At 50.8% G+C, this 13,730-nt stretch overlaps 3 protein-coding genes across 3 annotated transcripts; 1 reads left to right on the top strand and 2 right to left on the bottom strand.

Annotated features, from left to right (window-relative positions):
* Positions 1–8,025: 8,025 nt before the first annotated feature.
* GGI43DRAFT_288181 (transcription initiation factor IIA large subunit) lies at positions 8,026–10,477 on the bottom strand. The gene is made up of 3 exons (XM_083201334.1): positions 10,261–10,477; positions 8,742–9,652; positions 8,026–8,660 (listed from the first exon to the last, which is right to left on the bottom strand). Exons 1-3 carry the CDS (start codon positions 10,378–10,380, stop codon positions 8,576–8,578), a joined length of 1,116 nt encoding a protein of 371 aa, XP_083063259.1. The 5' UTR covers positions 10,381–10,477; the 3' UTR covers positions 8,026–8,575.
* A 493-nt stretch (positions 10,478–10,970) lies between these two features.
* On the top strand, positions 10,971–11,748 carry GGI43DRAFT_288374 (uncharacterized protein). Its single transcript, XM_083201335.1, has one exon. It carries the CDS (start codon positions 11,132–11,134, stop codon positions 11,597–11,599), a length of 468 nt encoding a protein of 155 aa, XP_083063260.1. The 5' UTR covers positions 10,971–11,131; the 3' UTR covers positions 11,600–11,748.
* Positions 11,619–13,652, bottom strand: GGI43DRAFT_288178 (WD40-repeat-containing domain protein). The gene has a single exon (XM_083201333.1). The coding sequence runs from the start codon at positions 13,438–13,440 to the stop codon at positions 11,638–11,640; it is 1,803 nt and encodes a 600-aa protein (XP_083063261.1). The 5' UTR covers positions 13,441–13,652; the 3' UTR covers positions 11,619–11,637.
* Positions 13,653–13,730: the final 78 nt, after the last annotated feature.

The raw sequence follows: 13,730 nt of genomic DNA on the forward strand, positions 1-13,730 counted from the left end.
GGTAAAAGGCACAGAGCAAAGTGCGAACGAAAGGAACGGCTGCGCTGATCCAAGCCTCTGGGCGCAAGAAGGAAGAGAAGAGCAGAGAGTGAGCGACAGAAGCACAGCGAAGAGGGAAAAAAATCCTCCGAATGGCAAGCTGTATCCTGAGAAGCTGGGACCAGCAGCCCGCAGAGTGCCAATGAGACCGGTATTGATCGCTCGGTAGGGAGGCTTTCTGCCTCGACGGGCACACGATGATTTGCTGGACTTGCTTTGGCGCTAAAGCAAAAGAGCCCCGAAGCCACAAGAAGTGGAGGGGAGGCTAGACGAAGACGCGGTGGGCTGGTTCTTGGTGGTTTTGCGACGGACGCTAGGCGCCAGTCAGGGCCGGATCTATTCTTCCCTCTTCCTTCGTCTTCCCTAGGCCCTCACCGAGCAAAGGGTTCTGTGGCTGTTGCTGCTCCTCGCTGTTAGCTGCTGGCTCCGGCTCTGGCTTTGGCTCCAGCCTAGCAGGCATGAAGGTTGCAGGCAGGCGGCGAGGTTGAGCTGGACAAAAGGTCGAAGCCAGGACATGGGCTCCAGGAAGTCATGTTGTTGCCAGCCGGCCCAGTGTTACCAGGGAAAGGGCACTGCAAGTCCTACCTAGTACCTACCTGGCGGGCCTGGTGGGTGGCGTGTGGCGCGCGTGGAGCCAGCGAAAGAGGCACCCCCCTCTGGAGCTCGCTGGTGGTGTTCTGGCGCCGGCCTCTACAGCAGCGCAAGTACTGTACCAGACCCCGTACCTGTCCCAGTACCACGACGGGGGGACACTAAAACTGCGTCCCGTGCGGTGCGGCAAGCCCTGGACCGGCCAACTGGCCACTGCCGTAAGGCCATCTCATCTCGCTCGGGCCGCCAGTCAGCACCAGCATCTGGTCCGTACAGTCGGCGGTGATGTTCCGCAGCAGCCGGGGGAATTTCCATTCCAGCGGATTCATTCATCGCATGCCGGCAGAATGACGAGCGTCAATCATGCTGTGAAGTGCGAGCACTACCTGGCACCGCCTGCTGGCATCCGTCCGCCAGGTGCCAATGCTGCTGTAAGACCGACATTGCCATAGCTGCGTCCAATGGCAGGTACTGCTAGCAGCATGCATGAGTGGCACAGTTGCGAGTAATACTCGACCTGGTACCAGGTACCAGGAACCCAGGTATTGGACAGTAGCCCAGAGGTGCTATCCAGAGCACGGACTACCTCTAACTTTGTACAGCATGAAGTAGTATCACCTAGCACTTGTATGATGACCAACGCCCAACTGCCCCAATGCTGGACATCCTGGCAGCGCTGTTGGACGTCCTTGCATAGACCCTTGGAAATGCAGCAAATAGTATCGATACAAGACACACACTCTCTCTCGCACTCACCCTCAAAGAGCAAAGACTACATGCAGAGTAGCATACACAGACGGTATAGTAGCATACAGTGCTACAGTACTTTGTCTGCTTTCTCTCTCCTCAAGGCCCCCCCATCCCTGTCTCGAACTGGCCACCACACTGGATCGATTGCCTCTTTCAACAATTCTGATTCGATTGGTGGCGTCCCGCAGCACGAGCTCCGTTACCACGCATATTCCTGCAGGTCCTAGTCAGTTGTAATTCGGCTTCACCACTCCTTCCTTTTGATTCGGTTACATTTCTGTTTTGTTTTAATTTCTTGCTTTTGCCGGGCCTCAGCCATCATTCCGCGACGCCGGAATCCCAAACTTTGTCGTGCCCCACGCCCTTCCCCACGCTCTGTTCTTAGTCCACCCGCTTGGTATGCCAGCTCTGGCCCTGCTTGTACAAGCGGAACTGGGCTGAAAAGTTGGTTGAATGGACTTGGCTTGTCCTACCTTGCTCTGGAAGTGCTGATGGATGTATGCCTGGGGAAATACTCCTCTTCCTCTTCTCAACCTCAGTCTCGGTCGCGGTCTCAGTCTCAGTTTCAGTCTCAGTCTGCCAGCTGAGGGAGTGTTTGCGGTACTTGTATATCAGAACACGGAACAGCCCTCCGGCTCTGCCGCTCAGTAAATCGCCGCCGCTTCTAAAGAAGTTACCACATGTAGATAATGCTAAGATTCAAGCTGTAAGTTGTCGGCTGTTATGAGCAGCATCTTTGCTCAGTTTTGGTGTCCACCTCTTTTCGATGCACAATTTTGACGCTGCATGGAGAGGTGTTCCCTCTCGAGAGCCAACGACATGGATTCCGCGGGAAAATGACAACCCATGCGCAATTCTCTCACTGATGTCGCCGGGATCAACACAAATGTCATTGCTTGTATTACTACTACCCAAGAGATGGTCTGCTCTGGAGGGCAAGTCTGCATGTCTCCCTCTCATTCTAGAGTCACATACTGCGCATCATACAGCAGGTTTCCCGGTTTAATGAGAAGGACAGCGAAAAGCAAAAGAGAGGCGGCGCACTAGCCAGGGCTGGTTTTCCTGCGGACTGGCTCCAGCAAATTCAGATGCGGCTCTAAACTGATCCTCCTGCTTGTGGCGTGTTGCAAGGGCTACTAGCGCAGCCATACTCATACTCACTCTTGTTCAGCTTACATCGATGCTGTAAGTCGACGAATGCGTCTTTAGCCCGCATTGACGCAGCAATTTGCGCTCAACGGCTGGGAGGTCTGGAGAGGGTAATCTCAGGTAGCAATACTTGCAAACATGTGCTGAATAGTGCGAATATTCCACGCAGGAAGCCACGGATCAAGTACTGTTGTCTTGCTACCCGCTTCATCCAGCGACATGGATGTCTAGGTGCGAGCATGCACTTGCAATGCACTTGCTGCAGCCCGCCGCACTGGCAGGCGGGTGTGGAGGCGCTGCGTGGATGTACCGGTACCAGCTCGTACTGGTACACCGTATATTCTGGTGCCACACGGCCCATCAGATGCTCTTTGCGCTGTCCCGGCGCGACCCGCCCGTAGCCCCACCAAAGACGGGCAAAGCAGAAGAATCTCAACCAACAGCGCTGGAAATTGTCTGAGAATGCTAGAGGGGAGTCGTGGCTGTCTGCGATTGATTGCGCCGGGCCACTTTGTACAGGGAAAAAGTCGTTCATGGGCATCGGGTTAATCAGCACCCGACAACTTGCGTGAGCTCCAGAAAAAAATTGAAAAGCAAGGAAAGAGCGAAAAAAAAGAGGGAAAATACAATCCTGGTGTGCAAATAATTCAGTCGGCTCGCCAAGTGCTAGCAAGCTACTACTGCCTAGAGCAGTCCTAGCTGGAGCCTTGCAGTAAACAACTTGGTACTGATACAGCCCGAAGCACGAATATTTACTCCCTCTGGCGACAACGCCGGCAGTCACTTGCCAGCGCCATAACGAAAATATAAACTATTGATACTCGATCAATGAACTATTGTCGCAGGCTATGTATGGATCACAGAGCGGTGACGTCTACAGTGCTGCATCTGCCCCTAGGCACGCAGGCATCTGTCAGTAGCTGATCTAGGTTGTATCCACTGTTGCGACCTTCCGCATCGCAGAAGCTACTATGCCCACAGCAGATAGAGTAGCATTATCAGAGTACGGTGTGAGAAGTACTCGGACATCCCCGTGTCGTTGGCAGCATCCAGCTTGCTGGAAAGGGTCATACAGGCGAGTCTGCCGGGACTTTACTGCCAGTGGTACGTGAGGTATTCACACCGCAACATGTCTGCCGGCGCCGCAAGCATCTTCGAGGTTGTTCAGTGCTCCAAGATGTAGGCGGTGGGTACTTGCAACATCCATGACCAGATGGTGATACTGCTACCACAAGGCTAATAGTATGATGCTAGACCATCACCAAATATCTCTAGCATCCCTCTAAAGTAGTGCCTACTACCCTGCTGCCTTCCTGGTGGGAGCAAGAAGATGTGGCTTCGTGTTGGCACGTTTCCCACACCCTGCTGCTATGGCGTTCGATTCTCCGCTCATCCAAAGGCTCTCTAGCCCCAGATCCCAGTGCCTAGTTCTTACCTACTCTGGTATTTACCATCTGCTAGATACAGTACTATCGACCTGTAGTAATACATGACTCTGGAGCCACATGTGGAAGAAAGCATGACGTTCACTCTCTGGAGACTCCCATTGACGAGCGTTGATATGCCGTGAGCATCTATAAACTCATATATCATATATCTATCAAAACAATACTATGTATGCTGGGTAGATACCGATAGAAGTGTATTTATCATTGATATCCTTCGTTTTTCCGCTTGTAATAACTGCTCCTAGTACATGAGTACCAGCTAAGAACAGGAAGCTGCTTGGTAGGGACATATGTAATTCCATGGTGCCTCAGGAACCAAGACTCATGTAGTACTACTGCTACCTCTCTCTCGAATTTTCACATGAGCCAGATGCTTTTACATCCTCCCCTTCTCAGCTCTTCCACGACCTTTACCCCTCTTCATCGACCTCGTTTCATCACTGCGGCCGGTCTGTATCATGGTACAGCCCAAAGCTTTGAACTTCGGCTATTTTCACTACGGTGCTGCCAGCGCTCTCGTGTTTTACGATCTATCGTCTTTGAGAGCGACACCCATGGCGTGTACAAGTAGTTACACACCAATTCTTAGGCTCCACACTCCGAACGAGGGCTTCGCAATATTATCATCTGAGCTTTTACGAAGTAGACCAGGCACCGTCTCACAGCATTGCCTCGATATTTGGGGAACCAACGACGCCACGCTAGTCGTGCCTATTGTACATGTGACGTTTACTCCCTTCCACGACTCGGCTACCGTGTAGGCGGCGCCGATGGAACTGTTTGATGGATACAATGTAACGGCGTCCAGTAATGAAGCATCACTACCAAAAAGGCTATAGCTGGCAAGCAGAGCCCCAAAGAGAACTTATGGGAGGCTACCTTGCACTTTCATCCAAGATCTTAGCAGCACCTTGCAGAGCATGGGCTAACACTAGCTCCAGCAATGCTGCTACTCAATTTACGACATCATGGCAGAGGCTCCAAGGCGTTCACCAAACTCCCAGCTATCATGGCTGCCCGTGAGTCGGCCAGTCGCACGGTCCCCCTGGCCCCATGTGATGATTATTCCTGGTCTTGTTCTTTTATGGCAGTATTAACGCGTGGTTAAAAGGCCATTTTAGGAAGATCGCTCTAAGAGGGAGCCACTTGCGAGTTCTTCTCGGCTTGAATCTTTGGTAGCTCATATAGCGTCGCATCGTCCCAAGAGGGGCCAAAGGATACACCAACAAGCTATGGAGGAGGACGAAGCTAGCATCCTCTAGCCAGACGCATAATATTAAGCAACCAACAACACACCATCTCAAACAGCGAATCGCCGAATCCAAAGGCACTCCTTTGACCTTTGTTGATTTATCCTAGTGCCTCATTGTTGCCTCTCCATTACACGTCACATAATTTCCTTCTTTTGTTGCTCCTCGTGAAACGCTGCAGCATAGTATGTCAATGCTACAGTATGCTAACGTTTATAGGTGCAAACCAGCACATGATTGGTTCAGCCAGCCGGCCGAGATTTTTTTTGAAATCCTCCGATACTTTGTACGGATTAGTCTCTTTACAAAATGGTGATTCCGGCTTCGCCTACAGAAGGGCGAGTACAGGTACGAGTAGCTCCAGTGGAAAGTGGTGCCAATTAAGCATCCTTGAACCCTGCCGACAGCGGTTTCATCCACCACACTAAATCATGCAGAATCACCTAAGTACAAAGGATCACTGCCCTCTAGTGTGCCCGTAATTGTCGGGACGACTGATTGTTGTGACTGAAGGCGATATGGCTGCCAAGGGCCTCGTATTCTCTTGGGCTAGGAATGTCGCTGAAAATGGCAGACCGCAAAGTATGCCCACTTCTGATTCGTTCACTGGCAGTTGGCTAATGCTAAATAAATAGTACGTATGTAGCTAACCGGCAACCTGGTTCTCGGTCGATAATTTCACTGCCGGGCGCAGCAAGATTAAGGTGACGTCCATTGCGACGGCAAACATGTTGGACATGGCTATGACTCGGCAGGGATACGTTCTCCCCTCTTATCATGCCAGTTCTTCCAATTCGCGAACCACTCAGAATAGATATCTGCGAGATTTGCGTCATGTGTACTGGCATGACTGCTCCACCGTCCGCATTTCCTACTGCCAGAGTGCGTCGAATGAACTGTCGACTGGTAACAGAGAATTGCTTCTCTTGACCTCTATCAGTTCCTAGGCCAGAGGCTGTTCTCTGTATTTGCACAGATAATTAGGTGAAAAGGAACTGGGGCGAGTCTATCTTCTCATTGGCAATCAAAGTTATCCAATTCTTTCACATAAAAATAGCAGACGAATGGGAAACCCCGATGTCACATGGGAGTATCGATGACTCGGAGCTTCTCCGTTGTTCTCCATGAAAGATTCACGTATCAGAAATTAGACGGCAGGACCGAAATCATCACATGCTCGTCTGAGGATCCATTTATTGACAAGTGGGCCAGTTTGCAAGATCGATATCGTGAGTTCATCTTAACATCAATTCTTGACAACTAGATTCTTCTAAGAGCGATTGTATTCTCGCCTTAGCATCCTTTCTTCCTTTTCTTTCTTTCTTTCTTTCTTTCTTTCTTTCTTTCTTTCTTTCTTTCTTTCTTTCTTTTTTTTTTTTTTTTTTTTTTTTTTAAAAAAAAAAAAGTCCGTATGTTAATAACAGGACTTCTCAATGGTCAGCTATTTATGAACAAGTCTAATGGCTAACAATTGGATTTACTATATTTGTCCACCTATCGACTAGTCCATTTGTTGGTAATTGGACTCTTTTGTTCAAGCCTTCACCATACCATGCTTGTACATCCTCGCTTCCTAAACCTTGTCTTTCGACCGCTTATAGGTTAGAGGAAGCGCAGATCACGTTTGCTTCGACGATTCGGAACCAGTCACCCATGTCACTAGCGATACGCCCAGACTCAACCTTGCAGAGGCGAAGCCATGCATAGCGCCGTCTGACAACTTCCTATCCTCTTCCTCGAATCAAAACTGCCGACGCCCCCGACAGCCTGCTCTCCCCTGTCGGTCTAGACATCTGCACGGCGTCCCACTAACCATTAGCGCCTCTCGGTGAACCAAACTGTCGGGTCGAGCAAGTAGGGGTGCGAAATTGCGGTAAAATGGTGGTCAGGATACATACCTTCTCATGTATCAAGGAGGCTCGTAAGCAGGACCCCCCACCCTCGTACTTTACCCGTCTGCTCATCCTCATGCTCCCTCATGCACCCTCACGCAGTATCCTGTAGCAACATGAACACCACCAGCTTGAGCGGCATTTCCAGCGATATTCCTCCACGAATGCTGTTTTATGTGGCGATACCTTGCTGCTCGGTGTATCTGGGGTGAGATCTCTGGGAATCTGGGATAAGCAAGCTGTTCAAGATGGACTCGCAACCCCTCCGCTCTCCCCATTTCCACAGTAGGAGTGGTGTGCTCTTCATTTAATCTAATCAAACAGGTTCTCTGCTTTGCCCCAAATATTCAGCTTTCCCAATTTTGACTGAACACCGCCACTTCGTAACCAGAAGCGGGGAGCACCCCCCTTGTTTCCTCGTCGCTCTCATCACGTATAGTCTACGACAACAACTAGGCGTCGGCGAAGTTCATCGGGGGACGGCGAAGGATCCATGGCCCACGGCGCCATACAAACGCGCGGAAGCGGACCCGCGACAAGCGATCGTTTACTCAAGGTCTTGCTCTCCCAAGATGCGGTCATATGCCTAGGCTAGACGCTTCCCGGCATCTTGCCCCTGTCTTGGTAAATGCCTCAAATTGGTTTTGCCGCGGCCCAGTAATTTCCTCTTCTCTGTGCTTAGCATACCTGTGACCGTGAGAGAGGCCGGTTTATGGCCCTTGGGGGGTGAGCAGAAAAAAACTACCTCAATCTGGCAGGACACCAAGACGGAGCGGATTGCGCATCCTGCATTAACGCCGAGGCGGCTCGGTGGGCTCAGCTGCGCTTGGCTTACTGCTACAATTACTACTGCTACTAGTAATACGAAGAGCGCCTTTGGATCAAACGGAAAATAGCCATTTCATATTACTTCGTATGCGGCCCCCTATTGATTACCATTGCGCCCCTGGAGTCGTTTGATCCAGCACTTGTTTTCTTCTGCGGTGCACTTGCTCATCTTGCTGACGTTACAACCAATTTATGTTTGGCTTAGAATGTACATACATGGCCCGAAACGCATTCATGCGCACTTTAGCCGTTCAAATCATGTCCAGCGTTCGTTGAAAGAAGTTAAGGGAAAAACGAAAGAATAGCCATCTCCTCCTAGGGGCAAAAGAAAGCTAACTGTGTTGGTCCCTTGAAAATAACCTCATTCTCGTATTACCAGCAACTGCTCCGCGATTTCAAAATTTTTTTTTTCTTTTTGATATTTCATATCTTGGCATTTCATTTTCGTAGTTGATAAATAAAGTAAAAGAGAGCGAGCAAAAGCCAGATTAAAGTAGACAAGTGGAGGTATAAATGGCTAACGACAAGCCACTGAAAATAGATAGCACTGAGCCAAACGGGGTTCTTCTCGGGTAGCATGTATGAGACCGCAAAGCAACTATAAGGCGAATTGCCCTCGTAGATTTCGCTACCACTCGTACTCGCCAGTTGCTTTGTTAAAAACGTATTCCTTACCGTTAACCGTCAAGACACCATCTTTAAGAGTACACTTCCTATTCAAAGAGTTAGTACGGATGAAAACAAAAAGGGAGAAGCTTCAACACTTGAGCGTAGCTCGCTGTTTTTACACGTACCACTTGTTCTTGACGCGCTGGACCTTGTCGTACATGCAGAGCATAATGTGGCCCAGGCCTTCATCGTCGACCTCGTCATCATCTCGATCCTCATCAGGGTCATCGAGATCAGAGTTAATGGCGTCTTCATCGATTTCGACGTCGTCATCATCTCCACCATCATATGCAGCTACGCCAGCAGGGCTCTTTCCTTTACTCCTCAGCTTCTTAGACTTGGGTTGGTTTTTTGCAGCCTCCTTTAGAGACAGCATCAAACCACCTCCTTCCATGCTTTTAGCCTTGGCAGCAATCTGATCGTGAAGGATACGATCGATGTCGACTCTTCCAAGCTCCTCCGGGTTACCGTTGACCCCATGCCGCAGAAGGACGCCTTCAAAGCTCTCTTCTTCATCATCTGAAGAATCTTCCAGCATGGCATCGCCCGCACCATCAACCTGAGCATTGCCCAAATGTTGATGTTCCGATGACTGTTGTTGCGGTAATATGGGTCCCGACGGCTGTCCTGGCTGGGGTGTTTGCAACTGAGGCTGTCCTATGCGGCCCTGTTGTATCGCATTTATGGAGTCCTGCGCTCGCACTCCGTACTGAGCCTGGAGTTGCTGGGCAGCTCTGTTGGCAGCCACGCTGTTTTTGTTTTCCATGCCATTGTAATTGGGATAGGGCTGCTGCGTGCCAGGCTCCTGCTTGATGCCTGGCTCTGCCTTCACATAAGGCTCTGGTTTGACGCCATTCAGTATCCCACCGGGAGGACTCGCCGTTGGCATTGGCAATGGCGTAGAAAACTGAGGTTGTGTCTGCGCCGGTGTAGCTGTGTTAGGAGGTGGAACAGATGCGGTTGGTGGGGCAGGCTCAGGCTTGGGATCCCAGGGAAACCGGGCCACATCGAGCTGAGAAAGCTTCTGTTGCCATCCCTAGTGAGAGAGAATTAGTATCAGCAAGGCTATAAAAACGAGAAATAAGCTGTGAAAGCTATTGAAAAAGGGTGAAAAGAAATAGAAGGGCAATGTGTGTAAGTTCGTTGTGTTGCCAGCAGCGGCTCACAAGGTGCTGTGCTGAGCTGCGCTGTGACTCGAACCACACGTGAAATTGAGGCACGGGGAGGTGACCACTGGCGGTCCAATCAGGCGCCGGTGCCCAATTCCTGCCTGTTTGGAGGGTCACCGGATTTGGCGGGTGGCAAGTGAGTTTTGAGGGGGCCAGGGGGGTCTCTCTGGACTTAAAAAGGGCTCCAAATAGTGCTGTGTCGCCCCCCGATTCCCCGAACCCAACCCGCCACTCCTCTCCACCCCAGATTCCTGCGTCCCCTCTCAGGGAGCCACGAGTCTCTGCGCAGAAGCATCTTGCTCTTGCGTGCGAAAAACTGACTTTTGTTTCTGTTTCTCGTGGAGAATCTGGAAAGTGAAGATGCAGTCGCGAGACCAGAGATGGATCGTGGTGATGCGAGCAGAGGTGCAGCGGGCGGGTTGATGGAAACGAACAGACTCGCAAAAGTCGGGACACGAATGACTGAATTACTTACCAATCGCAGCTCCTCCAGTACAGCCTCTTCAACACCGCTCTCCTCGAAATCGACTCGCGAACTGTTGATCACCTCCTCGATGATCGTTTGGTAAACGCTTCCGACAGCCTGGTTCGACATATTGGCAGCGCTGCTCGGTCTACACCGATGTCACCCGACTGATGCTGGTTTTGCACTTGGGAATGTCGCCAGAGGCCCCTCAACGAGAGAATCTCTGTTTCAGAAGGCTGTCAAACTAGATGCAAAAATCGTACCGTAACCGAATCACAGTCGAAAAAAAAAAAATATCGATCGCTTATTAAAGCACAGTCTTAGATGTCGTGGATTTCGCTTTCTTTTCCTTCGTCTCTGGCTGGTCGAGGGAGCGTGCAGCCTATCGCTAGGCGGCCGTTTGTAGGCGTACACAAGTCGGTGGGTAGCCGCTCTGGTGGTAGCCAAGCACTGTATTGGTACTCGGCAACGTCGCTGCAGCCGCCCCTTTGGCAGAGTAAAAAGGGAGAATGGATGCTGTTGTGTGCACAGATAGATTCCTTTAGTAGCAATTCTTGAATGCGCGCTCAGGCGTGCAGCGTAGAGGGTAGTGGTGTCGGTCCGTCCAACTGCAAAGGTATGCAATGGTTAGAGTTGGCGGCAATGGGTAGATTTCCACTTCTAGAGGGCTCTTCTGCTTAGTCATGGCTAGCTCAACTACTGCGCTGCCTGCAACTAGCAGGCGACAGCGCTGAACCTTACTTAAAAGCACCTCTGAAAAACGACTTTTTCATTGACTTAGCGCCGATGACCTTACTTGGGGTTCAACTCGGCCGACATCTCTCTAAAGCGTGCGTTCGCACTACACAGTGAAGCTCATCTGTTATCATGATACGAGCATATGCAGTATAATGACTTTTCTATAAATCGCTTGCACGCAATGACCCTATTTTTATTCAGAATCTGTATTGTGTTCAAACAAAATATTCATTCAACATTATCTAAGCTACAAGACTTTTCCAAAATCCCTCCCGCAAATGCGGTGGTTGAAGGACGCCAAATCAGGCTATTCCTTTACCCTCCCCAAAACGCCAGACCTCCCATTGAAACCAATATCCGCATAAAACATAACGTAGCAAGTAATTACAAGAAAAAAATTTTGGGTTTCTTGGTGGCTCCTTGTCTTAGACATTCCATCATAGCTCATGTTCAGATCCGATCCATCCTATTTATTCCGTGGAGAAGCACTTTCTTACCACGTGCAGAGAGAATAGCAGACGGCAATCCCCCAAACGCCATTTCGAAAGCAGATGCTCCGCCGATAGAGAAAGAGAGACGCCATTTAAAAGGCTTACATACTTCACCTTGAGATTGATTGATGAGTAATAGCCACCATGAGACCGCCATCTACCGAATTGTCATCTGCTTGGCCATCTCGGCCTTTCCAGATGCTCCTGCACCACCAGCACCGGCACTGGACCCGGCCTTCTTCTCAAAGATCTTCCAGAACTTCAAGCTTTCGTCGGCAGCAGCGGTGGCTAGCATCTGACCGTCGGGGCTGAGGCAGCTGTGAAGGACACGGCTCTCGTGAGCAGGAATTTCGACATTGCGGACCAGGGTAGGATAGGCCCAGACACTCAGAGAGTTGTCTGGGAAGCCACTTGAGCTCACGATCTCGCGGTAGTGGGGGCTCCAGCGGAGGGATGTAACTTGAGAGCCAGTGTCGATGCTGTTGACTCGCGCTCCCGTGGTGGAGTTCCAAAAGTGAATGTGTCGGTCGTATGAACCACCGCCGGTGACAAGCAGGTTGGCGTTCCAGGGGCACCATGCGAGCGCTTTGACTGCCGCCTTGTGGTTGGCCTTGGTGAACTTGGGCACCGACAGGGAGCGGGCATCCCAGATGGAGACCAAGTTGTCGTTGCCGCCGGTAGCAAGTTGAGCGCCATCAGACCGCCATTCGAGACCGCACACCTCAGAGGTATGTGAGACCAGCTCGGCAACTTTGTGTTCAGCAATTCGAACATCGTGGTTGAAAACGAGTCCGCTTCTGGCGCCAGTAGAAAGCAGATGCTTGTTCCAGCCCATGACGCCAACACGCGTGTCATGCCCAAACATGCTTCGAATCTTTTGGCTCTCAGCTACATCCCAGATCTGGACCTCGCCTGTTCCGAGACCAACGCCGACATAAGCACCATCCTCGGACCACTTGACACTGCTAATGTATGTGTCGGGGGTAGTCTCCATCAGGCAGCTGACACTGCCCTCATCTGCCGACCAGACGTAAACGCTGCGCTCAAGGCCGATAGCAACTTGATTGCCAGAGCTCCAGTCCAACAAGTTGAGATAATAGTCGTCAATCAGACCAGGTGCATCTAAAACACGCTCAGGGGCAGTAGCAATGCGCCGGCGAGCCTGGGCAGAGCTAGAACCAGCCTGTCTCAGAGGTCTATTGTACTGCTGGCGGAGATCGATGGGCTTGGACGACTCCGGCGCAGCAGGCTTAAACTCCAGGATTCGAGTCTTGAGACTCACACCGCAAGCATTGGCAAGAGAATCTTGATAGGCCACAGTATTTGGGGAGGGGCGGACGTAGCCTTCATCCTCATCGTCGTCGAGGATGCTCAAGCCCTCCAAAGCCGAAGCAGCTTCTTCGTCGTCGTCCTCTGATTCGGGGGCAGGTGGTCTCTCCGAGCTACTTGGCTTGGATCTCTTCTTTCTCTCAGGGGCACTGGCTTTGCTCGATCCAGTATTGGCGATTGCAGAGCTGGCTGCACGGTTGGGGATGAAGCGGTCGCCGTTGTAGTTCACTGTCGTCTTGCTTGGCTTTTGTCGAAGCGATCCCTTCTTCTTCGGAGCAGGAGGGCTCGTGGAAAGGCCGGTACCGGTAAGTGCGTAATCAGACACTCCGAGTGCAAGAGTTTTGGACTTGGAAGAGTCCCGATGAGATTCTCGCTGGGATTCTTGCTGAGACTCTCGCTGAGACTCTCGCTGAGAGTTGGTAGTAGATGATGATGTCCGGCCATAGTGAGCCATCAAGTTCCCGCTATAGGTAGGTTTGGAACCCTTGGCATTCTCAGGAGTGAACGGAGAAGAGTTTAGGTTGAGAGAATTGCGAGGTGAAGGAGTGAGAGGAATTCTTTCGGTGCCGGTACGCTTAGAAAAAATACCCTTGTGGGTTTTAGCAGGACTTGATCCTGCTACAGAAGTCATGATGAAGGATTATTTCTGATGTATATTCAATGTGTAATGAAGTGATAGCAAAAGAGCACGTGTCGCTTCGCCAAGGAAAATCCCCCCCAGCAACACAAATATTGGTTCGAGTAGCGATTTTTCTCTAGAAGTAGGTGTTTCGTTATGGATTCTTTTCGTATTGAGCGATATGGTTCGAAGATTCGTTAGGATGTATAAGTTTTGCATTTGGCAGTGAGGGGGGGATATTCCAAGACGGTGACGCCTAATGCATTTCTTTTTATTTACTATAGCCCCACCCGCTTCGTTGT

Source organism: Trichoderma evansii, assembly GCF_050947405.1.
Source record: "Trichoderma evansii strain SZMC 28006 chromosome Unknown GGI43scaffold_4, whole genome shotgun sequence".
Taxonomy (NCBI): Eukaryota; Fungi; Ascomycota; class Sordariomycetes; order Hypocreales; family Hypocreaceae; genus Trichoderma; species Trichoderma evansii.